This window comes from Rutidosis leptorrhynchoides, unplaced genomic scaffold (assembly GCF_046630445.1).
Source record: "Rutidosis leptorrhynchoides isolate AG116_Rl617_1_P2 unplaced genomic scaffold, CSIRO_AGI_Rlap_v1 contig455, whole genome shotgun sequence".
Lineage (NCBI taxonomy): Eukaryota > Viridiplantae > Streptophyta > Magnoliopsida > Asterales > Asteraceae > Rutidosis > Rutidosis leptorrhynchoides.
In genome coordinates, this window is record NW_027266688.1 from 43,824 (window position 1) to 67,244 (window position 23,421).

Below are 23,421 nucleotides of genomic sequence, written 5' to 3' on the forward strand. Positions count from 1 at the left end.
AAAGAGATATAGCTGAATAAGGATGCTTGAAGAAATCGAGAAGTTCCATAGAGTAGAAATTTATAAACTAGTATTTATTTTGTGTTTTTGCCATTGACGACTTCTTCTATCTCTCCTGTGGTACAATAATCAAATTGTGAGACTAAGTCTTGTAGTCTCCATGTTTTCAACAATGACTGGTAGAAGCGAACAATGATCAAACCCAAAACCGGAACTCGCGTGGAAGAACTAGCTCGTACGAGTTCCCCTCGGTAAGAATGACCTGGAGAAGGTTACCGACATAGGATCCGAGCTAGAATTAGATTTAAGAGAAAAACTCATCCGTTTCCTCTAGACCAACAAAGACGTCTTTGCATGGTCAGCTTCCGCCACCGATTGACCGTAGATACAAACAAAATGTCTGTCAAATAAATGAAAAGGAATTCATCAATCAGGAGATTGAAAACCTCTGATTTAAACGAGGCTATAATTCGGAAAAGAAGCTAAACAAGTCGGAATATATTTTAAACAAAACTACAACTCGGGATGATCAAATCAATAATGCTACAACTCGCTGAATATTATTCTGGTTCATGGATAGAAGAGCACATAGCAATATTTCGTTCAGGCAAAAATAATCACATGAAAAATTGCTAAAATCTTACGTTATCACAATCAAAATCAGTGAGCGCCAATGGCTATCTGCTGTTAGTCGTGTACAAAATAAATACAGTGCGTTTGATTTGCCTAGTATCCCTTTCTCCTTCCGGGCAATCTGGGATAAATTAACTCGTGCTTAAATGGTCGTTTGTTGGATTTGATGTTTGGAGGACTGAGTTTACAATTAGTGTCCTATTTGTAACAGCAATATCATGTTAACTTGTAATGGACACCTTGCTACGAGTAATGTCGCCGATGAATTGTTCTCTCTTTATCGAGTGGGTAGCAATGTGATTAAATTGAATTTCGTTTTCTTGGCTCTACATCCTGCCTGTTAAGGACCAAATTGATTAAATTTAAGTTGTTGTCCCGTACCAAATTCTCTTATTCTAAAAGGTTTTTTTTGCTAAATTTTCATATGAGCTCATATTAGTTCATCATCTTCCCATGATCTTGACAGACGCGGATAAAGAAGCCGAAACTCCAAATTGATGATGCAATTCAACTCATCATCCTCTGGTGATTTCTGTTTGATTTTTGTCATATTGTCAGAATTGAATTCACTAAAAGAAGAGTTACTGATAATCTGCAATGCAAATGCTATTTTCCCCATATTTGGATTACTAAGTAGAGATATTGGCAGATCACACATTGCCGTCGTCCAAATATCCAAAATATAGGATAAATAAACCAATTGATTGGCTAATATCTCATATCATAATCTCAAATTTGGGACCAATATCACAGCTTGTTTGTGTTTGTGTTTCTTCTTTTTCTATTCTGTTTGAAACCAAAGTTCTAACTTGAAGTTTTTGTTAAGGTTCCTGGAAGTGCATACTCCAGAGAATATGAGTGTCACCTCAACCAAACTTAACGATATTTGGATCTACTTGATCCATATTAATAAGATTAGGGTCCTAATTGTACTTTCATGTATAGTTAGAGGTAAACACTGTCATTATCCGTAAAAAAGTTGTACTTTAATTTACAGTAAATTTTAGTTCAGTCTGAACTTATCAATTCAAGTGTGTGTGTGTGTGAAGCTGAACAAGTGGTGGGCTCTTATCATGGCAGGTAAAGAATTCGGTGGAAGCCATTAAAGGGAGTACTTAACTTGAGCTTAAAGCTTAATTCTTTTCATCCTCTCTCTCTCTCTACATTTTTCCTTTATCACTCAATCAAGACAACTTCAGAATCTCTCTTCTGCAAATCAGTAAAAAATTCCACTTGGGTTTCTCTCTTCTTTCTTTTTTTTTTTATATAATCTTTTTTGCAAACTCAGCGATGTTTTCAAATCTGACAAATTAAAGTTAAGCCAAAAAGGTATGTGTTTTCAATAATGGAGATGGAATATAGATTTTTTGAATCGGTGTTGTTTATGTGTAAGGAAAGTAAGAAGCTTGACGCTTGATTCAGCTTCATTTTTGCCTAATTCAATGGTCAGTTGTTGTATTTTAAGGTCGATTCTCATCTGGGTTGAGTTTGTTTCTCTGAAGAATTATTGGGTTTGGTTTAGATTTGCTAATGATGGTTTTTGTATGTACCTTAGTTTTCTTTTTCCAAAGCTTGCTTACTGTAATGAGTTAATAATAATCATTGCCATTGTTGATATCAAGTAGTCTGCTCTGCTCAGATTATTTTTCCTTTCAGTTCAGTTTAATTCAGCATGCAATTCCAGATTATTATGTTTATCTCTATGTGTGAGTTTTGGAGCTGGAGATCTTTAGACGTTGAATATAGTTTAGCCATTGTTGACATTAAGTAGTCTGCTCAAATTAGGTCAAAGACTATTTTCTTCTGGTTTTTGATTGATTTTAGTTCATAGGTAATGGGAGATTTTACTTTGTTATTCTGAGTTTGGCTTCTCAACAAATGTTGTAAACCGTGATGTTGATATACGAAAATTCAAGCTAATTGTGAAAAGCAGTTCTGTTCACTAATCTTTTCATAAAGAAATTTTTTCCTATCGGAAAAAAAAGAAAAGAAGTGCCTAAGAATTGTAAAATGGTTGCAAGAAAACTTTAGAGTGCCAATTTTTTGTTTGTAATTTGTCCATTTGTTGCCTGCAGCTCGTTTGAACTTTGATTTGGTGGAGTCGGTGGTGCAAAAATGGGATTTCGCATCTCCTTGTTTGTTCTTCTGGCTTTGTTCCCAGCAGTTTTGGCGCAGGAAATCAGACGTACCACAATTGTAGTTGATGGGGCTAGTAAAGTCGCTCAAACTGATGAAAATTTTGTATGTGCTACAATCGATTGGTGGCCTCATGACAAGTGCAACTACAATCAATGTCCATGGAAATATTCTTCTGCAATAAACCTGGTGACCAACCTCTACTTCATTTTAACTTTATCATCCTTAATAACTTTAATACGAGCTTTCCTTTAAAATATTTTCTCATAGTCATTTACCTACTTTCCAGGATTTGTCTCATCCTCTCCTTGCCAAAGCTATCAAAGGTTTGTATCATCCCCATATTTAGGCAAGTATAGAGAGTATTGTCCTAAGCTACATTGATGATTTTTTTGTCCACATTTTATTCGTAGCTTTTAAGAATTTGAGGATAAGAATTGGTGGATCTTTGCAAGACCAAATATTATATGATGTTCCAAGTTTGAAGGCTCCCTGCCATCCATTCAGAAAGATGGACGATGGATTGTTTGGATTTTCAAAGGGATGCTTGCATATGAGTCGGTGGGACGAGCTCAACCATTTATTCAACAGAACAGGGTAACATGATGTGACCTATATGAATACAATAATACTTGAAGTGAATTTAGCATTAATTCCATTCCTTTGTAGAGCTATCGTGACTTTTGGCTTGAACGCACTCTATGGGAGGCACCAAATCAGAAAGGGTGTTTGGGGAGGAGATTGGGATCCGACCAATGCTCGTGATTTCATGAAATATACTATTTCAAAGAGATACAAGATAGACTCATGGGAATTCGGTATAGAACCATAGACAGAGCTTCATTGTTTTTTGGCTAGTATTGTTCAAATTCTTCCTTTCTTTCTTTTGATGTTCGTCTTGTTCAATTGCATTGCAGGTAACGAGTTGAGCGGAAATGGTGTTGGTGCAAGTGTGAGTGCTGAACTTTATGGGAAAGATGTAATAAACTTGAAAAATATGATCAATGACTTGTACAAAGGTTCCCTCTCCAAACCAGCACTAGTGGCACCTGGGGGATTCTTTGACCAAGACTGGTTTTCTAAGCTCCTTCAAGTCTCTGGTTCGAGTGTCGTCGACGCCATGACTCATCACATATACAATCTTGGCCCTGGTGAGGAAGCCCTTGTATGTCTTTCCTTGTCAAGATTTCAGGATTTGCTATGCGATGTTGTCATGTATTCGTTTCGTCTAAACTCATTTCTTTCTGTGCAGGTTCTGATCCTGCTCTTGTGAGCAAGATATTGGATCCCCATTTCTTGGACAAGGTATCAGAAACATTCAGTGACGTTAAGCAGACAATTCAGAGAGAAGGTCCGTGGGCATCGGCGTGGGTCGGAGAATCCGGCGGTGCGTATAACAGCGGCGGACGCGATGTGTCTGACACATTCGTCAACAGCTTTTGGTATTTGGATCAACTTGGAATGGCGTCGAGGTACAATACCAAAGTATATTGCAGACAGACCTTAATTGGTGGCAACTATGGTCTCCTCAACACAACCACTTTGGTTCCAAATCCGGATTACTACAGGCAAGAAAGTGGAATTATTCTTAATTTCAATGGCTTAACACTTCAAAATCCTTAGATTTGCTGATTTATTTGAACACATGTCTTGAAATAGTGCACTTCTATGGCATCGGCTGATGGGAAAAGGTGTTCTGAGCATTGGTAGCGATGCTTCTTCATATCTACGAACTTATGCCCATTGTTCTAAAGGACGAGTAAGTTGTCTTTGAAAAGATTGGTGTATAGCATTATAGCAATACCAATTAGTCCTTGCGTTTTTGCTTAAGCCCGATATTGGCCCTTCTTTAAAACTTCCGAAATCAGTCTCTGGTATAGAAGAAAAAAGAAAATGCAAAGTAATAGACGTTTTAAAATGCAAGGACCAATATCGGATTATATCAAAGACACATGGAGTAATTTGTAACATTATGCATATTTGTTATTTGATTACTTGTTACTTACGTAACAGCAAATTGTTCTCTTGCAGAAGGGTATAACTATACTCCTGATCAATTTAAGCAATCAGACCAGATACATAGTCAGTGTTCGTAACAGTATTACCATCAAGATACTGTCAGAAGAAAGGAACTTTCAGACAGAGAGCTCGCTAACTCGTAATCTGAAGAAGACATTTTCATGGGTTGGACAAAAGCATCAGATGGGCCTCTTTTCAGGGAGGAATACCACTTGACACCAAAAGACGGGTATTTGAAAAGTAAAACCACCGTTCTGAATGGAATTCCGGTAAGACTTTCGGAAGCGGAGACATCCCAGAATTAGAACCTGTCCATAATGAGGCCAACTCCCCGTTGACTATCTCTCCCCTATCCACTGCTTTCGTAGTATTCCCGAACTTTGATGCTCCAGCTTGCGTGTAATACAAGTTAATGGTAATTACTTAATTTGTGGAATAGAAAATGTATTTCCTAACAACTGTAATTATAAGTTACAATAATCACCTTGTAATAATAAAATTAATTTTTCATAGACCGTAAACAGTAGTGGAATCCACATGGTTTTGACAGGAATAATGTTAAAAATAACCCTAGTAGGGCATTTTCTCTTTGAAATGGGACAAATTATTGTTTATTGTCCACAAATTGTTTATGTGGAAAAAAAGCTATTCTGGAAGCAATAACTTCCCAATCTTGTGATTTGAATGATCTGGACCCAATTCAACGTAAACTAGAAGGTCTTGCTGGGAAGAAAATTTTTATTGTACTGGATGATGTGGGGAACAAGAATCATGCTTTGTGGGATTCTCTAAAACGCCCTTTTAGGCTTGTGCGCAAGGAAGCAGAGTGATCGTGACAACTCGTGACCATGGAATAGCGAAAATGATGGGACACATCCAATCTTATGATCTTCAACATTGTCAGATGAGAATTGTTGGTCTATATTTGAGAAGCACGCATTTGAGAATGAAGCCATGCTTTCACATTCAAGTCTTAAACTTTTTCGACAGAAGATTATTGATAAATGTGGAGGTCTACCTTTAGCAGCTCGAACTCTTGGAGGTTTACTGCGATCCAAGACGGTGATGAATGGAAGCATATCTTGAATAGCAACATATGGAGTCTACCTGAAGGCGAGAGCGACGTTTTTCCAGTTCTGAGACTGAGTTATCATTACCTTCCTCCGGAATTGAAGAGATGTTTTTCTTACTGTGCAATTTTCCCACAAGATTATGTATTCAGAGAAAAACAATTGGTATGTTTGTGGATGGCTGAAGGTTTCATTAAACAACATAGTGAGCATGAGGAAATGGAAGCAATAGGAGGAAAGTACTTTCGTGAGCTTGTTTCAAGGTCATTTTTTCAATTATCAGGTAGTGATAATTCTCAATATGTTATGCATGACCTCATTCACCAGCTAGCAGAATGGGCTGCTGGTGAAACTTGCTTTCGGAAGGAAGATCCACATCGAGAAATCTAATGAATTCCAGAAAATTTAAGGGCTCGTCATTCCACTTATACCTATGTTGATATGATGCCATCAAAAGGTTTGAAGAATTTCATGAAGGGAAGCTTTTGAGGACTATTATTCCTTTTCCAAAACATCGTACATCTAGTGGAGGCATTATTTTAAACAATGTTCTCTTGAACTTGTTTTTGAAGTTGAATAAGTTGAGGGTATTGTCTCCCGTGGATTCCACATTGCCGAGCTTCTGATTCAATCGGAGATCTAAAGCACTTGAGGTACCTTGATCTTTCAAATACTTTCATTAGATGTTTACCAGAAGCAACGTGTTCATTATATAATCTACAGAGTTTGATTTGACTGATTGCCGATGCCTCAGAAAATTGCCATCAAGAATATGCAATTTACTCAATTTGCGACATCTTGAAATTAAAAACGTGGATTTTTGGAAGGGATGCCTTCAGGATTGAAGGAACTGAAGTCGCTTCAAACATTACCGCATGTTACATTAAAAATCTGGTAAGCCGTTGAGGATGAGAGAACTGAAGAATATCAAATCTTTAAGTGGAACACTTTGCATTTCGAATTTGGAGACTATTATAGATGCTACTGATGCAAAGGAAGCCAATTTGCAAGAGAAGCAAATTTAAATCACTTGGTGTTGAAATGGAATTCCAAATTAGGGGAAGTTCGGCATTCTGCGAAGGAACAGATGTGCTTGACATACTCAGACCACATGAAAACCTTCAAGATCTCACCATCAAACATTATGCAGGAACTGGATTTCCACATTGGTTGGGAGATGTTTCTTTCTCCAACATGAAATGCATAACCTAAAGAATTGTGAAAAATGCACATGTTTGCCACCTCTTGGACATTTGTTGCATCTGAACAAGCTTCCATCATTGAAATGGAAAGCATAAAAGAGTTAGAGCTGAGTTTTATGGGAGCAGAAGTATCCACTCAGTGCCTTTTCCATCCTTAGAGACTCTACATTTGGAGAATATGCCCAAATGGGTGGTTTGGAATCTCCTGATCATATTGCCGACATGGTGAAAGTTTCCCCTGCCTGCATGAACTATCACTTATAAATTGTTCAAAACTATCAGGAGAATTTCCTGGAAATCTTTCTTCCTTGGAGCAGCTTATAATTCGAAAATGCAAACAACTAGTGGTCTCAATTTCAAAAGTTCCAAACTTGAGGAGGCTGGTGATTGAGGGATGTGAAGAAGTAGTGTATGAAGGTGAAGCTGAGATTTAAGCTCATTGGGTGAAGTGGTATTTTCCGAAATATCCAAGCTTTCAAGCTTGAAAGAAAACTTCATGCCTAGGTTGATGGGAGTAAAAGATCTTGCACTTATGGTTCTTGTGTGGATGTAATCCATTGAAGTCTTACCCCTCACGCTTGAGGCTTGCAGGGTAAAAGAATGTATGAAAATTGAGCATCTACCAGAAGCCTTGTGTGGAGTCATGGCTCTAAGAGAGTTATATATTACTGAATGCCCGAGTCTTGTATCTATTTTGAGTACAGTTTGCCAGCAACTCTACATAAACTGTACATAAAAGATTGCAAAAATGTACGACTTTGCTGGATGATGAGGATATTATTCTTAGAGACAGCAACTCATCATCAACCTTGTCTTCTGAAGATGCTGGAGATTCTGCAATATCATCCGGCGATGAGTTGCCTTCTTCACTCACACACCTTACCATTTCTAAATGCAGGCAGCTGGAGTCCATATCAAAGACATTTGACAATAGCACGTGTCTCGAAGAGCTTAGAATACTCAAATGTGATAATCTCAAGTCCTTGCCTGGGGTCTAAACAAACTCAACTATCTCAGTTATATTTTATTAGATGGATGTCCGAGTATCACATGTTTACCTGAAGGAGGGCTTCCTACCGCTAACAGATTGACATCTCTCAACATCTTGTGTTGTGAGAAAAGGGAAGCCATAGTAACTAACTGCGACTCGCTTAAAATATTGCATTTATCGAGATGTCCAGGGATCGAGCTCATCCTAGATGGAGGATTCCTTACAACTTGACACGTCTGCGTGCCTCTGGATTTAAGATTTGCAAGCACTTCTTGAATGGGATGGATTGAGCAAACTCACATCTCTCACACATCTCACAATTGAATATGCAGACATGAAGAAGTTAGAAATGAATCTTCCCACTTCACTTTCTTATCTGTGGATTATACATTTCCCCAATCTAAAATGCTTGAATTGCCTTCACAACCTCAACTCTCTTGAAATTTTACTCATTCATGAGTGCCGAAAGCTCAAGTCCTTTTCAAAGAAGGGCCTGCCTCCTTCACTTTTGCATCTATCTTTATTCGGATGTCCTCTACTGGAAGAACGATGCAAAAGGAGCAAAGGAAATACTGGTCTGCGATATCCAGCATTCCTTCTGTCTAAAATGTTTTTAGACAAGAACAATTAAATGTACGCACTGTAAAATAGACTTATACCAAACCTATACGTATTACACTCAGGCCGAGTGAAGAAGGGTTCAATTTGATCTACTCCAGTTGATCCAAACTCACAAAGAAGACATCAACATTGCACAGGTTTGTCTCTCTTTTTTGTTTAGAATGATAAATCGTTTTTTGTGTTAAAGTGAAATGATTTCTGGACGTGGAAGAATTTGTTTGATACATCCATTTTTAACTACTGCAAAATGACAGTTTGATCTTTGTTCTCTTGCAGAAGGGTATAACCTTTACTCTCGATCAATTTAAGCAATGAGACCAGATACATAGTCAGTGTTCGTAACAGTATTACCACCAAGATACTGTCAGAAGATAGGAACTTTCAGACTGGAAGCTCGCTGGGTTGGAAGCCATTTTCCTGGGTTGGAACAAAAGCATCAGAGCCGCTACTTTCAGGGAGGAATACCACTTGACACCAAAAGATGGGTATTTGAAAAGTAAAACCACCGTTCTCAATGAATTCCGGTAAGACTTTCTGAAAACGGAGACATCCCAGAATTAGAACCTGTCCGTAATGAGGTCAACTCTCCGTTGACTATCGCTCCCCACTCCATTGCTTTCGTAGTGTTCCCAACTTTGATGCTCCAGCTTGCGTGTAATACAAGTTAATGGTAGTTAGTTACTGCCTACCGGTAATTATAGTTAGTTTGTGTAATGGGAATTGTAATTATAATAGCTACAATAATCAGTGTGTACTAATAAAAATGAGATATGCTTCGACATTCTACATGGCTACCCATGTTGTGGATTAAATTGATTGGATTCAGAGTTTAAGAAAGGATCAAAATGTATAACTCGAAGCAGGACAGATTTCCTGGTTTTTTCGGGCTTTTATTGTCTCAGTTTCGCGGAACTCAAATTCTGTCCTACTTTATATTTTACAGTTTGACCCCTAAACTCTCAATTCAATCAATCTAATCCAATAAATCAACTTCTAATTATAACTTAGTATTAAATCAAGTGGTTCAAGGCATGCATAAAGGCTGATTAGTGAATAGTGATTACAATTTACACATATAAAGCAAAATTAAGCCAACACTTTATTTTTTTTCTGATTTTGAATTTATATGGAAAAATAATAATTCAAAACTTGTACATTTTGGATTGCTACTGGCTGTGAACCACATCTTATAATCACCTAAAACAAAAACTCCTTTTGAGTTCATCACGCCACCGGAACCTGTTTCTTCTTGACAATCTTCCCAACTCTCGAGTGTCCACTCTACAGACAATTCCAGGCATTCATCATGGAAATGTATAAAAGACTCCATATTTCAAAAAATAGAGAAAAAAAGTGTACCAACCTTCTAAAAATTATATGTTTACAGTGAAGCTGGGGGTTTATTACGGAACATGTACAGATGAACTCTTTTATTCCACTGATAGAATACCTCAACCTTCTTCAGTTGGCGGAAAAATAGAAAGCTCCCCAAAAATTTCCACATTTCTTGTAATTTATCAGGAAAAAAGAACTACCTTCAATACTAAGGCAACGAACTAAGCACCACTAGCTTGAGCTCTTATTATCTCTACCATGAAATTCATCACCAAACACCTCTTTGATCACGCTACAAGTGGGTAAGAAGTCGACTTTATTATCTCGGCAACTCAAATAACCAGAACTAGAATCCCATACTTGGCATCATTGTGTTCCCAAGAAATATTCGTGGCCCCGCCCACTGCCTAATCCTTCAAAGCTCTGTGGATAGCATTTCCCACTATCATCCCTAGCGCGAGTTCCTTCCGAGCAAGGCCCAGTTTCAGTGGATGTGCATGAATCATCTTGAACATCCTGATGAGGAACATGATCTGAACCATGATTGTCAAGACACTTATGTTGGGCTCATTTCGGGATTACTAACATCAGCAACATTTATAGCCTTGTCATTGTAGTTCTCTTCAGCAGGAACCTCTTCATACCCATGCAAATCGTCTTCCTGAATACTGGCATAAGCAGGATTATCAATTAAAACCGGAGACTCAACAACGGAATCTTCATCTCCCTCGTTATGGCCATAATCATCAGTCCCCTGCCACTCGTCATTGTCGGCTGTCAATGCTCATTGTATCATGTCTGTTCTGCTCAGCCCTCCGTCGAAGCATAAAGACATTGAAGTAATAGCTGACATTTCCTTCTTTGTTCGTGAAGGAAATGTAATAAAAAGAACATGCCAGAAACTTTTTCCCAGCGATGCAGGATTAGAGAGGATAACCTCATGAAATAACTGCTGTTCCTCTTGACTCCATTTGTCTGCCACCTGCTCTCCCATGTCACAAAAGCCTAGCTCCACAAAAGCGTCCAGCCCGAGACTTTCTCGAAGCTTCTCTCTCGCTTCCATGATGTGTTGTCCGACGCATCTGATAGAACCCTCATCCAGACAGCTACAATCAGTTCTGCCACTTCCGACTTCTTATTATCCGGCACAGGTGGCTCTGAATGTGGCATTGGAATGATACAGGTTCCCATGAGTTTTCTATAATCATTATCTTCTCCAGCTACTTCAGATGTTTCTGGATTATGCAAAGAGTCATTGGCTCCCAATGGGCTAAAGACTGGAATATCAACTTGATGATTTAGCCCTATGGGGACTAATTTGCGTGGAGGGTGATGCCAGCAGTATAGAATAAATATCCTCCGGGCGAACTAAAGTCCTTGGTAGATGGTCAGGATCTGGGATAAAATTAGTACGAACCGGTGTCTCTGATCGAGTATAATCTTCATAAGTAATGCTGACAGGCCTGAATGCAACATGATAAGATGTTGGATCAGCATTGATGTGTTCTTCCCACTTCTTGTTGCCTCCTGTCTCACTATTTGTCAGTCCCACTTCACCTTCACAATCTACATAACAAAACCTCATATGTTATCTAAACATATCTAATTTGCTAAAGTTGGACAGAACAAGTATCATGAAATTAGAGAGTAAAACTCATGGCAAGCACCACGCTGATTGTGGCCATTTCCATTACAGACGAGACTTAATTAAGACATTTATAATCCAATATCATTTTTCAGCTGCTTGACACCAATCAAGAATTATAATAACCACTGCTCAACAACTGGACATTAAAATCCACAGCCTTCTACAGGACCATTAACAATAGTTTAGTCAACCTAAAAATCATATTTGCTTTGGAGAGTTAAATGAATCAACATAAGTCCACAAAGTACTTAAGTGTCGTTTTGATTTGCATTATCAAAGACATTCCTTTAGACCAAAGAAGCATTCTTCTTACACAAGCAACCAAGCAAAAGTCCCAGTTACCTGCACTGTGAGGTTGCTCAAGGGAAGCATTCTCAGTTGAAGGAGCTAACTCCGAAAACGAAAGAAGGGCATCAGCTGTCTGTCTCGCATGCTTAGCTGGGGATATAACATTATATGTTTCCAGATCATCCAATGGGCGTTTCTCCACCATTTTCAACTGCAATGCATAGAAATTGTTAACTCCAAAAGCTATATAAAAACAGACAAAACACTTAGCATCAGAAAATCTTCAACTTTCATACGTTAAAAATCAGAAAGAAAAGATTTTTTTTAACTCGGTTGGTTTTCAGGGAGGGGCCAGTGATCAAAGCACACATTTTTTTTACAACAGTGAGCATTGTAACAGAAGGATAATGTTGCACAAATGGGCCTCATCTATCACTAAAGCCCAAACAGGCCCAATTATTACTATTGTATTTTTCATTTCTCTTGAATGAAAATAGATTATCATTTACCAATTCATATTCAATTCATTTTTCTGGGCAAAAGAAATTGCAATCCAAAAGGGGATGTGATTAACTATACCTCAGAGACTGATTTCTTCTCCAAATTATCACCACGAACAAAAAAATTAAGTCGATCGAAGACGAAAATGTCGATTAATCGAAGAATTTAAGTTTTAAATATGAAAATCCCCAAATTATGGTTCCGAGTCCTAACCCTAGATTTTCAAATTCTAACGATATAAAAAAGAATCAACCCCAAATCACATGCAAAATGATTGATTTCCTGTAAAAATCGAACAGATCTAATAATTAAGCAAAAGCCCAAAAATCCAAAAGCAAAAAACTCGCAAACGTTAAATAGAAAAATCGAGTATGAAATTGAAGGCGAAAACAACACAATTGACGAATAAATTCAGATAATTCACAGATCTGACACCCAGAAAGCCAGATCGAAGAAGCGAATGAAACCCTAACCCTAGAAATTGATTGAAAAAACAGGAAAAAGCCAAAACAGGAATCAATTGATAGAGAAGAAGAGACGAGTTGAGATATAAAGTCAATTTAAAGATTTGAGAGTCGAATAATCGAAATCGAGAGAAACAAAAGTGATCGAAATTCGACAACAGAATAAGAAAAAAGAGGGGAAATTTTTTGGGTTGGATTGGATGGATAATGACGAAAAAGGGCAAAGTTTGGTTACCTTTTTCTCGCAATCGAATGGGTACGATTATTGTATAAAATACCAAATGAGGGCGCCAATGTTATTGTATTTACAAAACTGTCCCTAAGATCAAATAGAGCCGATGAGCTGGCTAACCAACCTTACCGGCATAGTGTTGCAGAATTTCGATTCAACTTCATTAATTTGCATTTTTTTTTCTCGTACTCCTCGTATAATCTATCCATCCAAATTCCAGTTATAAAGATCGAATTTATATTTTAATATTGGGTCACGCTTTGCTCGGCAAAGTGACAATTTAAATCACATATATCGACATGGGATTAAATCAAAGGTCAACGCCCTCGTCCAGGCCTTTGGAACTGATCATTACATTTGAATCTATTTGTTTGTCAAACTTCTTCTTCCTCCTTTCTTCAAACTCCTGGAATCTTCCATCTAAAGCATTTTAACGGGTTGGATTTAGCTGAAAATATACAACATTCTGGTGACTCGAAAAAACTTAAGCTCAAGAGATTTTACTTACCATCTGAAAATTGATCCATAGAGATGGGGTTGCTATGGAGGAAATGTTTTGCAGCACTTTACAGTCTTTTAACAGAGTTGGAGGTATCTGTCAACAAAGAGGAAGGATAATGTAGCTTACTGATAAATAACATCGATTGGAAAATCAATGAAATTAAATTCATTTAGAGTTAGAATATCTACCTGGCTCACTTTATTGTTATTCAGGCTGAGTGACTTCAAGTGAATGAGATTGCAAATCGATGAAGGGAGATTTTCAATAAGATTGTCTGCAAGGTTCTCCATTAAAGTAAGGCAACGTAGGCCATAGACAAAACAACATTAGGATTATCTGTCAACAACTAGAAATAGAACACTGACAAGCACTAACACCAAGCTATTCAATAAACCCAACTTAAGCACTAATAAACTTTTAATCAGCTGTTCGTGTAGTGGAAGACAATGAGCGCAATCGGAGAAGTGAATGTAAAATTAAAAGAGTGATGAACATACCATTTGCTTGTAATCTCCAAGGAGAAACAACTCCCGATTGATTCTGGAAGAGACTTTAACTTGTTATTTGACAGATCCAACAAAGTCAACTGCACTAGAAAGAAGCAATACTGGATCATTTTGATTTACACGCATCACAGCAAAATTTTAAGAAAAGATTGTGTGAAACGGAAGGTTTTCCAGAATATGGACGAAAAGGCAGTTTTCACAAACGGGCGGGTGGAGTTACCAAATAAATTATGAGTCAATGATAAATACAATACTTTGTGTCCTTCGAATTCCCTTTTATGGGCTTATCGTGACAGTTATTAAGAGCTACTCAATATTTATCTTTTCTTTCACTTTCTGTCATCAATTTCCTTAGTGTCCAATGCAAAGAAACAAGTTGTAACTCCTGATTACATAAAAGCTAAAGAATGATAAAATGTTCTTTTAAAATCTTGTTCAAAATCAGTGCAACACCTTTAATCATGCAAATCAATATTCATAATGGCATCAGTTGAGAATGAAAAGATAGATTACATACATTGCGCAGGCTTCCAATAGTTTCAGGCAGGGAATCCAGCATGTTTCCTGAGAATAGATAGTCGCTCAAGCCTCACCAGCTGGCCCACTGGATTAAAGAAGTGCATAGACTATTAAGATTAGCATCATATTTGCTTGCTTGCACCGAAGAAGTACACAAAATTCAAACAACAACAAAATATATCTAATATAACTCCCTGTTAAGTATATAGAAAAGAGTATTACATTCATCAGGCAAACAAGTTGGACCCTGTTCCGATCGAGTGTCATGACTTTCAGAGACTGAAGTTTTCCCAAATTCATCGGTAGTCTCGCAATAAGATTATCAGCTAAGACCCTGGAACGATAGAACTACTTAAAACCACACTCAAGGTGTTTCTACGTACGCCAACAGTAGTGGAATAAATACACCACCAATAAATGCTTACCAGGCGCTGTATGTTAATCAGTTTGCTGATCTCCGTGGGAATATCAACTGGTGCAACAGAAAAACGGCAATTAGCCAACGAGTTAATCAATCCAAAATCTCGAATATCAATCATAATGAATCAGAGCAGAAAGGCAATAGCCTACAATGTTACTTACCTATTTTATTGTGTGTTAAATCAAGAGTTCGCACTGATCTCTCTAGTTCGAGAATTTCATCTGGAAAGTTCTGTGAAGAAAAAAATGCAGAGATAGAGTTCAGAGAAACAAACAAACAAACAACTTGAAGCCTCCAAATGTTTAGCATTCTAAAAGATTCAAGCTTTCACCATCACAAACTAAATTCATGAACAAACACACCCTTTACTTTAATAATCAAATCCAAATTGAATCTCATTTTAACAATTGATATAATTACCTTCAGTTTCCCATCACGTAAAGCAACAATTCCAGTCGATCGCCATCGAGCAACCTGCTGGCTTTAGAATCGGCGTTTTTGCTCCCGGCACAGCCCATTCACGAATCAACCTAAATTCTAATTATTACCCAGAAAAAAAATTCAAAATTTCGATGATCAGAACAAATTTTAAATTGTAGAAATGATAATAATTTTACTAAACAATCGACTTTGGTTTGGTCTTCTTCGTCGAGAAGAAGACCGTGTTTGTTGTTGCTTTTAGCGCTTCGCTTTGTTTATGTCGTTGACTTCTGTAAGATTTTCTTACGTGGATTATTATTATTATTTGTTGGGCTTGGGCCTTAATCAAGCTCAAATTTTATTTAAATTAAATGATGGAGTGGAATTTCATTTGGGCCGAATTATTTTAGGGTAAATACAAAAGACCCCCCTAAACTTTAGTCTATTCTACATTTTGCCCCTTAAATTTTCATAAGTAAGAAGTAAACTTACTATTTAATTTAATGATACTATACAAAATCCCCTATATATTGACTCCGTCAATTTTTGACATTACTAACATACATAATCACAAGATTTCCCATATTAATTAATTAATCTATATTTTCAAGTACAATACATTAAATTTAAACAAAAATTTAACAGTTATAGTCAAAAATACAACCATACAAACTATAGAAAGACACATAAGATAGGTAAGTCGAGTCCGTTAAAAGTCAAATTAATTATAATGGAAATAAACTTTTATTTTGACTAATATTTATGAGGAAGATAAAAGTCGTGGTTTCAATTTTTTGGAGAAGCGGATTTTGAGTGGTTATTGTATTTTAAAGAATAATACTCTTTCCGTCCCAAAATTACATTGAAAATTTTGCATCTATTTTGAGACGGAGGTAGTAAAAGAAAAAGGTATGTAGTTGACATTATCAAACGAATTAACAGAAATCAAACAGAGTTAAGTCTGGGGAGACTTTATATATTATCATTAAACAGTGAAGGGTTTTTCTTACAGATGAAAGAATTGAAGGGGTTAGACTGTAGAATAGACGTAAATTCAGACTTACCGTCTTAATCCTAATAAAACGACGCCGTTGTTTTGTTTCTCATTAGTAGTCTCGTCTCGCAGAATCTCCTGTAACTATTCTTCCCCCAAATTTGTTTCAACCTAGCTAAACAATGGCGAGTGATGCTAGTTTGAGAAAGTGGGTCTCTGATAAACTCATGGAGCTGCTTGGTTACTCGAATTCAGCTGTTGTTCAATACGTAATTCGACTATGTAAGTTTTTCGTTTCATTTCGTTTTCGTTTTCGTTTTCGTTTCTCCATCATATTCTATTTGCTTGTTTATGTTTTGGGGGTTTAATGATGTAACAATCTGTTTGTAGCTAAGACAGCTTCGTCATGGAATGAGGTGCATAGCAAGTTAAAAGAAGTCGACTTACCCTCCTCAGACGATACCAAAGCGTTTGCTAAAGAAATCTTTTCCAGAGTTCCGCGTAAAGCTTCTGGGTTAAGCGTAAGTGATAATGTGAATAGCACATATTTGATGTATTTAGTTATTTGAGCTATATGTGTGAGTTGTAATTGTATGTGGTTCTTGTATTATCAGGCGTATCAGATACAAGAACAGGAAGCTGCTATGTTGGCAAAGAAGCAAAATCGTTACACTCTAGTAATGCCTGATGATGATGAAGATGACGATGACGGTGGTGGTGTCAAAGCTTCCACTTCGCTCCTGTGGTGCCCAAGAAAGTAGATAAAAAGAGATTCAGGAAGAAAATTGAGAGTGAAGACAATGACGACGTTGATGAAGATGAGGCAAAGATTCTATACCTCCATTGATAAAACTCACCCCTCTTTTTTTTTTTTTTTTTTTCTCTTATGGAGTACATTCTGGTCAATAATTTTTCAAACTTCTTTTTTGCTGTTGTGTTGTTTCAATGCGATGTTTCAGGCGAATGCCCGAGCAGACAGTGGTAGGAGCGCAAAGAGGCGGAATACTTATGATGAAGATGATTCTGATGTAAGCTGTTGTTCTTCAATTTTTCATTTAAAATAAAAGCTGCAGGGCTTGATTGTTTGCTTCAGTGCCTAATGCCTTTTATTCACAGTCAGAGGATGAGAGGTTGCGTGATCAGAAAGAGAGAGAAGAACTAGAAGAACATTTAAGAGAACGTGATGCCGCTGGGACAAAAAAGGTAGGCTCCAGCACCTTAACTGGTATTGTGGATACACACACCCTGCAATCTCCCATTTGAAAACACATGGAATGTGCACTATGTCTTTGCTTTTGAGTAGTCTTTTGTTGATACTCTTCATTTGATTTTGTTATCGACAGTTAACAGAGCAGAAGTTATCAAGAAAAGAAGAAGGTATAACTTCTCCCGTGCTCTCTATAACTACGTCTAAACAATCAGAATTGTACAAATATAACTACAATAATAATAATACTAATAATAATATCTATGATTTATCTTGTTTATTCATGATGTATTTTACTGCTTTACAGAAGAGGCAATTCGAAGATCAAAAGCTTTGGAGAACAATGAACTTGAAGCTTTAAGGTTTGTTCTCGTGATCTAAAAATTCAGACGTAGTTTATTTCCATGTGTGCCTCACTCCATCTAAGGCCTTGTTATTTCAAAACTAAAAATGTTATTTTTTTCTTTAAAAGGAGGCATGAAGCATGCTTATTTTAAAACTTCTGCTGTAGCTCTATATAGCCAGACTGTTCCCTGTTCATTGCTAAATAATTAAAGGGATACATATGTCATCTTTTTAACTATGACATTCCAGACACTCAGAAAGGTTTTGGTTTCTGCTACCTTGAGTTTTCTAGAGCCAAAATTAAACAAGTTAGATATAACTAAGTGATATAGGTTATAAGCAGAGCATCTGCAGCATTGCATCAGGTTTCTAATGAAGTTTACTAGCCATTAGTTTATTTCATGTCGTTTTGTGTAACAATTATAATTTCATGTGATTTCAACTCAACGTTTGTGTGCTGCAGTGCTCTTTTGAGAAGTTTAATACTTAGCATTGTTCTTATCTAATTTACTAAGTACCCGTAATAATTCCATTTTTCCTTATCTCTGATTTTAGAAAGGTGTCAAGGCAAGAGTATCTAAAGAAAAGGGAGTTGAAGAAACTGGAGGAGCTCAGGTATGATAGGATCTAATGTTGTTGAATTTTCAGTATATCATCTGTTGGTGAATGGATTTCTTGTTATTTGCAATGGTATTCCACTCAATACGCTGCGCATAGTGTTGTTCCTAATTTTTTATCGTCTTTGCACTCTCTCCTTTTGTTCCTTAAAACTGTATTCTCTGTCAGGGATGATATTGAAGATGAGCAATATCTATTTGAAGGTGTGAAGCTTTCTGAAGCAGAAGAACGTGAACTCAGGTTTCTTTATGTTTTCTCTCTGCTCTTTCTTTTGGTTGCAACTTGCAAAACTGAAGTTTAGCTTTGTTGTGCATAGATTGTTTATGGAAATTTAATATTTTCCTATATTGGCTATATTGGCAGGTACAAGAAGGAAATATATGAGCTAGTGAAAAAGAGGACAGAGGAAGATGATAACATAAACGAGGTAATCAACAATTTCTTGAGGAACAATTTTACGTCCTATGAATGTAGTCGTTGAGCAATTTTTTTTGCATGATTCATTAGCTAGCTTTTTGGCATCTCATTTACATACGTCTTATGGAATATCACCGTTTAAAATGGTTTTTTGTGCTGAAACTTCATCTAAATGCTTCAGTGTCTGTTGAAAATTTCTTTCAATGTGATTGCGGGTTGTCATTGCACAAACATGTCTTAATTGACTTCTTATCTAGAAATTTCCTATTAAGATGGCACTTGTGATTGAGTAAGAAGGATAGGAGTGATCACTTATCTCTTCTGACTTTTAGTGGTTCGTATTTTTTGCAACTTTTTAATGATTGTGTGTCATGCTCTCTGCTTTTCTGTTGGGGAGCAGTATAGGATGCCAGATGCTTATGATCAGGATGGAGGTGTTAGTCAGGAAAAGAGGTTTGCTGTTGCTATGCAACGGTATAGGTAAGTCCCAGGGGAGCATAACAAGTCATGAAAATATCTTATGCAATAAGAAATAACCAAATTTTTCCTAGCATGTTATTGGATCTTTCTGAATGATACGCTCTTATCATGTAGTTATCTATTTGCTACCTATTTTTCACAGGGATACAGCTGCTGTAGAAAAAATGAACCCATTTGCTGAACAGGAAGCTTGGGAAGATTACCAAATTGGTTTGTCATTTTAGATTTTTTGATTTGTGTACATTAAAGCAAGCAGCAGTGAGTAAGCACCATCCTTGACGAGTGTATCATTTTATAGAAAAGCAACATTGAAATATGGATCAAAAAACAAAAAACAAGCTGATGATTATCAGTAAGTACTCATTATTCTACATATCGTTTCTGTATAGATAAGAGCATTATTAACCAATGTCACTGGTATATGTCCAGGTTTGTCTTTGAGGATCAAATCGAGTTCATCAAGTCATCAGTGATGGATGGTGAAAATGTATGTCCCTGATCCCTGTTACTTGCAAATTATGTCTTACGTACAATTTCCTTATTTATATTGTGATTGGTGAAATTTCTATTCATCATATTCCTCTGCTTCTATGCAGATTGGTGATGGACCATTGGATGAGTCACTTGATAGCTCTAAGGCAAAAATCAGAGCTGGAGAAGCTTCAGGTATGCATTTCATTTTTCAGTTGTTGCTTGGGATATTGACAAGAAAACAAGCCGCAAGATGGACTTTTAGATAGAAATAGTTTCTTTACTACCTGTACGTTATTTTATGAAAATGTGTGCTGAATTCAGGATGAAGTGATATTAACTTTTATGATTTTTGCAGTCAGTTATACCATAGTTTGTCACAGTGATTTTTTATTTCACATTGATCCTTATTTCCCTAGTGACTAAAGCTCTCATGCTCTTCTCACTTTCCATTCTGTGTTTTTTTTTTTTTTCCCTCACTCAGGCAGACAGGAAAACATTACCAATTTTTCCATATCGAGAGCAACTACTACAAGCTATTAATGATCATCAAGTTCTTGTTATTGTTGGAGAAAACTGGTTCAGGAAAGACCACGCAGATTCCCCAATACCTTCATGAAGCTGGTTTCACAAAGCGTGGAATGGTAAACTTTACTCGTTGTTATGCTTGTGAATTTGCACATTATTGTTTCTGGTATATTTTTTCTTGTTATGCTCGTTGTTTACTTTCTGTTAAATTTCCTACAGTATACTTAACGCGACAAATGAATAACCTCTTTTTTCCACATGGATGGATTAGATTAGTGATACTTAAGTGGGCAGAACTCTTCAATATCTGAACGTTTGGCTCATGAACAACCTTCTTTGCATGACTCTGAATTTATATATGGCACATCTTTTATTTTTCTTTTGTTATTTGAATAATATGAGAATTTATAGATAACGTTTTTCCCCATTTACTTCAAGATTGGGTGTACACAACCACGGCGTGTTGCCGCGATGAGTGTTGCCGCAAGAGTTTCTCAAGAAATGGGGGTCAAGCTTGGACATGAGGTTTATATCTTTGTTACTTGTTCTACGCATTTGCTTACACTCTTGTTTTACTTGACCAATTCATTAATTTGATTATTTATGACTCTTCTTGTCTATCATCCAATAGAATGAATGATTTACAATATAATTTTTTGTTGACAATCTTATGTCATCACAGGTTGGTTATTCCATTCGTTTCGAGGATTGTACCTCAGAAAGACTGTCCTCAAATATATGACAGACGGAATGCTTTTACGAGAATTTCTTGGCGAACCAGATCTGGCCAGCTACAGGTAAGTCGTCGATGTTTTGTTGAATTGGTTGCATTATTTTACTGATTGGTTGTGTAATATTTGTAGTGTGATCATGGTGGATGAGGCTCACGAAAGAACTTTGTCTACAGACATCCTGTTTGGATTGGTAAAGGTATAGAAATTCTCCTACTTTCAGTGTGGTTTTGCATATTTACCCTGAAGCTGCAGATGTTTGTCTCCTAACCATTGTTGGTGGTAAGGACAATGTTAGGAATGAATAGTTTATGGTGATGCCATCACCAGGGTTCTTATCTAGTTTGTGTTTATTGTAGGATATTGCTCGGTTCCGGCCAGATCTGAAGTTGTTGATATCAAGTGCAACTTTAGATGCAGAAAAATTCAGTAATTATTTCGATTTCGCTCCCATTTTCAAAATTCCTGGGAGGAGGTTTCCAGTTGAAATTCATTACACCAAAGCTCCTGAGGCTGATTACTTAGATGCAGCCATTGTTACTGCACTCCAAATCCACGTTACTCAGTCACCTGGAGATATTTTGGTTTTCCTCACTGGTCAAGAGGAAATCGAGACGGCGAAGAGGTGATGAAACACCGTATTCGTGGGCTGGGCACTAAAATTGCAGAACTTATAATATGTCCTATATATGCAAACCTTCCGACTGAGTTGCAAGCTAAATATTTGAACCCACTCCCGAAGGAGCTCGTAAGGTTGTGCTTGCAACAAACATTGCAGAAACCTCATTAACTATCGATGGGATCAAGTATGTTATTGATCCAGGATTCTGCAAAATGAAGTCGTATAACCCAAGGACGGGAATGGAATCCCTCCTCATCACTCCCGTTTCTAAAGCTTCTGCCAATCAACGAGCTGGACGATCTGGAAGGACAGTCCTGGGAAGTGTTTCCGCTTGTATACGGCATATAATTATTACAATGACTTGGACGATAATACTGTACCAGAAATACAGCGGACAAACTTGCAAGTGTCGTGCTTGCTTTAAAGAGTCTTGGTATTCATGATTTGCTGAGTTTTGATTTCATGGACCCACCACCATCTGAAGCCCTTCTAAAAGCTTTGGAGCTTCTTTTTGCGCTTAGTGCACTAAATAAACTTGGTGAGTTGACTAAGGTGGGTAGAAGAATGGCTGAGTTCCCTCTTATCCCATGCTCTCCAAAATGATAGTTGCTTCCGAGAAGTATCAGTGTGCCGATGAGATCATCTCGGTTGCTGCTATGCTCTCGATTGGGAATTCTATCTTTTATCGACCAATGGACAAACAAGTTCATGCTGATAAGGCACGAATGAATTTCCACACCGGGAATGTAGGTGACCATATCGCTTTACTGAAGGTCGGTTTCTTAAAGCTGAATGTTTTTGTTGATGAATATATACTGTGCTCTTGCAAATTTATTCCCAACTCTCACCCTTGACCCCTGAACCTTTCTTCATATTTAGGTTTACAACTCCTGGAAAGAAACAAATTTCTCTACGCAGTGTGTTACGAAAATTATATCCAGGTTCGTACATTCTTTTAGTCCATTTTATGTGTCTTATGGATTCAATAACGTTCCTACTATTCCTTGTTTGCCAGGCGTAGCACTTCTAATATGCGACTGTATCTTTCTGTTATTTCTTTTCTCCTATAGGTTAGAAGCATGAAACGTGCTCGTGATATACGAGACCAATTGGAGGGGTTATTGGAGAGGGTCGAAATAGAGTTAACTTCAAATATGAATGACTTGGAGGCTATTAAGAAGGCAATAACTTCTGGTAAGCTTGTAATCCATCCATTTTCGTTATAGCTAAATGTAAAAGTTCCTTCTTGCAGTAGTTGAGTGACCTATTCATTTTTTTCCAGGCTTCTTCCCTCATTCGGCTAGGCTGCAGAAGAACGGATCATACCGAACAGTGAAACATGCGCAGACCGTCCACATTCATCCTAGCTCAGGGTTGGCTGAGGCACTCCCGAGATGGGTTATATACCATGAATTGGTTCTCACAACTAAGGAATACATGAGGCAGGCAAGTATACTCTCCTTAGTTATATGATTCTTTTACTATTCCATTGTCTTTGTC

The 23,421-nt window shown here is 37.2% G+C and overlaps 2 protein-coding genes and 1 pseudogene across 2 annotated transcripts; 2 read left to right on the plus strand and 1 right to left on the minus strand.

The window, feature by feature from the left end:
* The first annotated feature begins 2,748 nt into the window (after positions 1 to 2,748).
* Positions 2,749 to 5,191, plus strand: LOC139883809 (heparanase-like protein 1). Its single transcript, XM_071867934.1, is given in 10 exon segments — positions 2,749 to 2,958; positions 3,059 to 3,095; positions 3,183 to 3,366; positions 3,439 to 3,587; positions 3,687 to 3,920; positions 4,022 to 4,337; positions 4,429 to 4,528; positions 4,801 to 4,957; positions 4,960 to 5,070; positions 5,073 to 5,191. Coding segments are annotated over 10 exon segments (1,617 nt in total).
* An 8,259-nt stretch (positions 5,192 to 13,450) lies between these two features.
* On the minus strand, positions 13,451 to 15,606 carry LOC139883810 (plant intracellular Ras-group-related LRR protein 7-like; annotated as a pseudogene).
* Positions 15,607 to 16,684: 1,078 nt separating this feature from the next.
* On the plus strand, positions 16,685 to 23,367 carry LOC139883808 (pre-mRNA-splicing factor ATP-dependent RNA helicase DEAH1-like; the record flags this gene model as incomplete). The annotated part of the gene is given in 33 exon segments (XM_071867933.1): positions 16,685 to 16,784; positions 16,893 to 17,023; positions 17,117 to 17,219; positions 17,261 to 17,325; positions 17,462 to 17,530; positions 17,619 to 17,705; positions 17,846 to 17,879; positions 18,017 to 18,071; positions 18,610 to 18,669; positions 18,841 to 18,912; positions 19,036 to 19,099; positions 19,490 to 19,569; positions 19,712 to 19,783; positions 19,868 to 19,921; positions 19,999 to 20,056; positions 20,166 to 20,210; positions 20,212 to 20,235; positions 20,525 to 20,614; positions 20,616 to 20,684; positions 21,007 to 21,093; positions 21,251 to 21,284; positions 21,287 to 21,365; positions 21,432 to 21,498; positions 21,659 to 21,914; positions 21,917 to 22,018; positions 22,021 to 22,230; positions 22,233 to 22,319; positions 22,322 to 22,501; positions 22,504 to 22,694; positions 22,801 to 22,837; positions 22,840 to 22,862; positions 22,992 to 23,115; positions 23,204 to 23,367. Coding segments are annotated over 33 exon segments (2,973 nt in total), but the record flags the coding sequence as incomplete, so codon positions are not given.
* Positions 23,368 to 23,421: the final 54 nt, after the last annotated feature.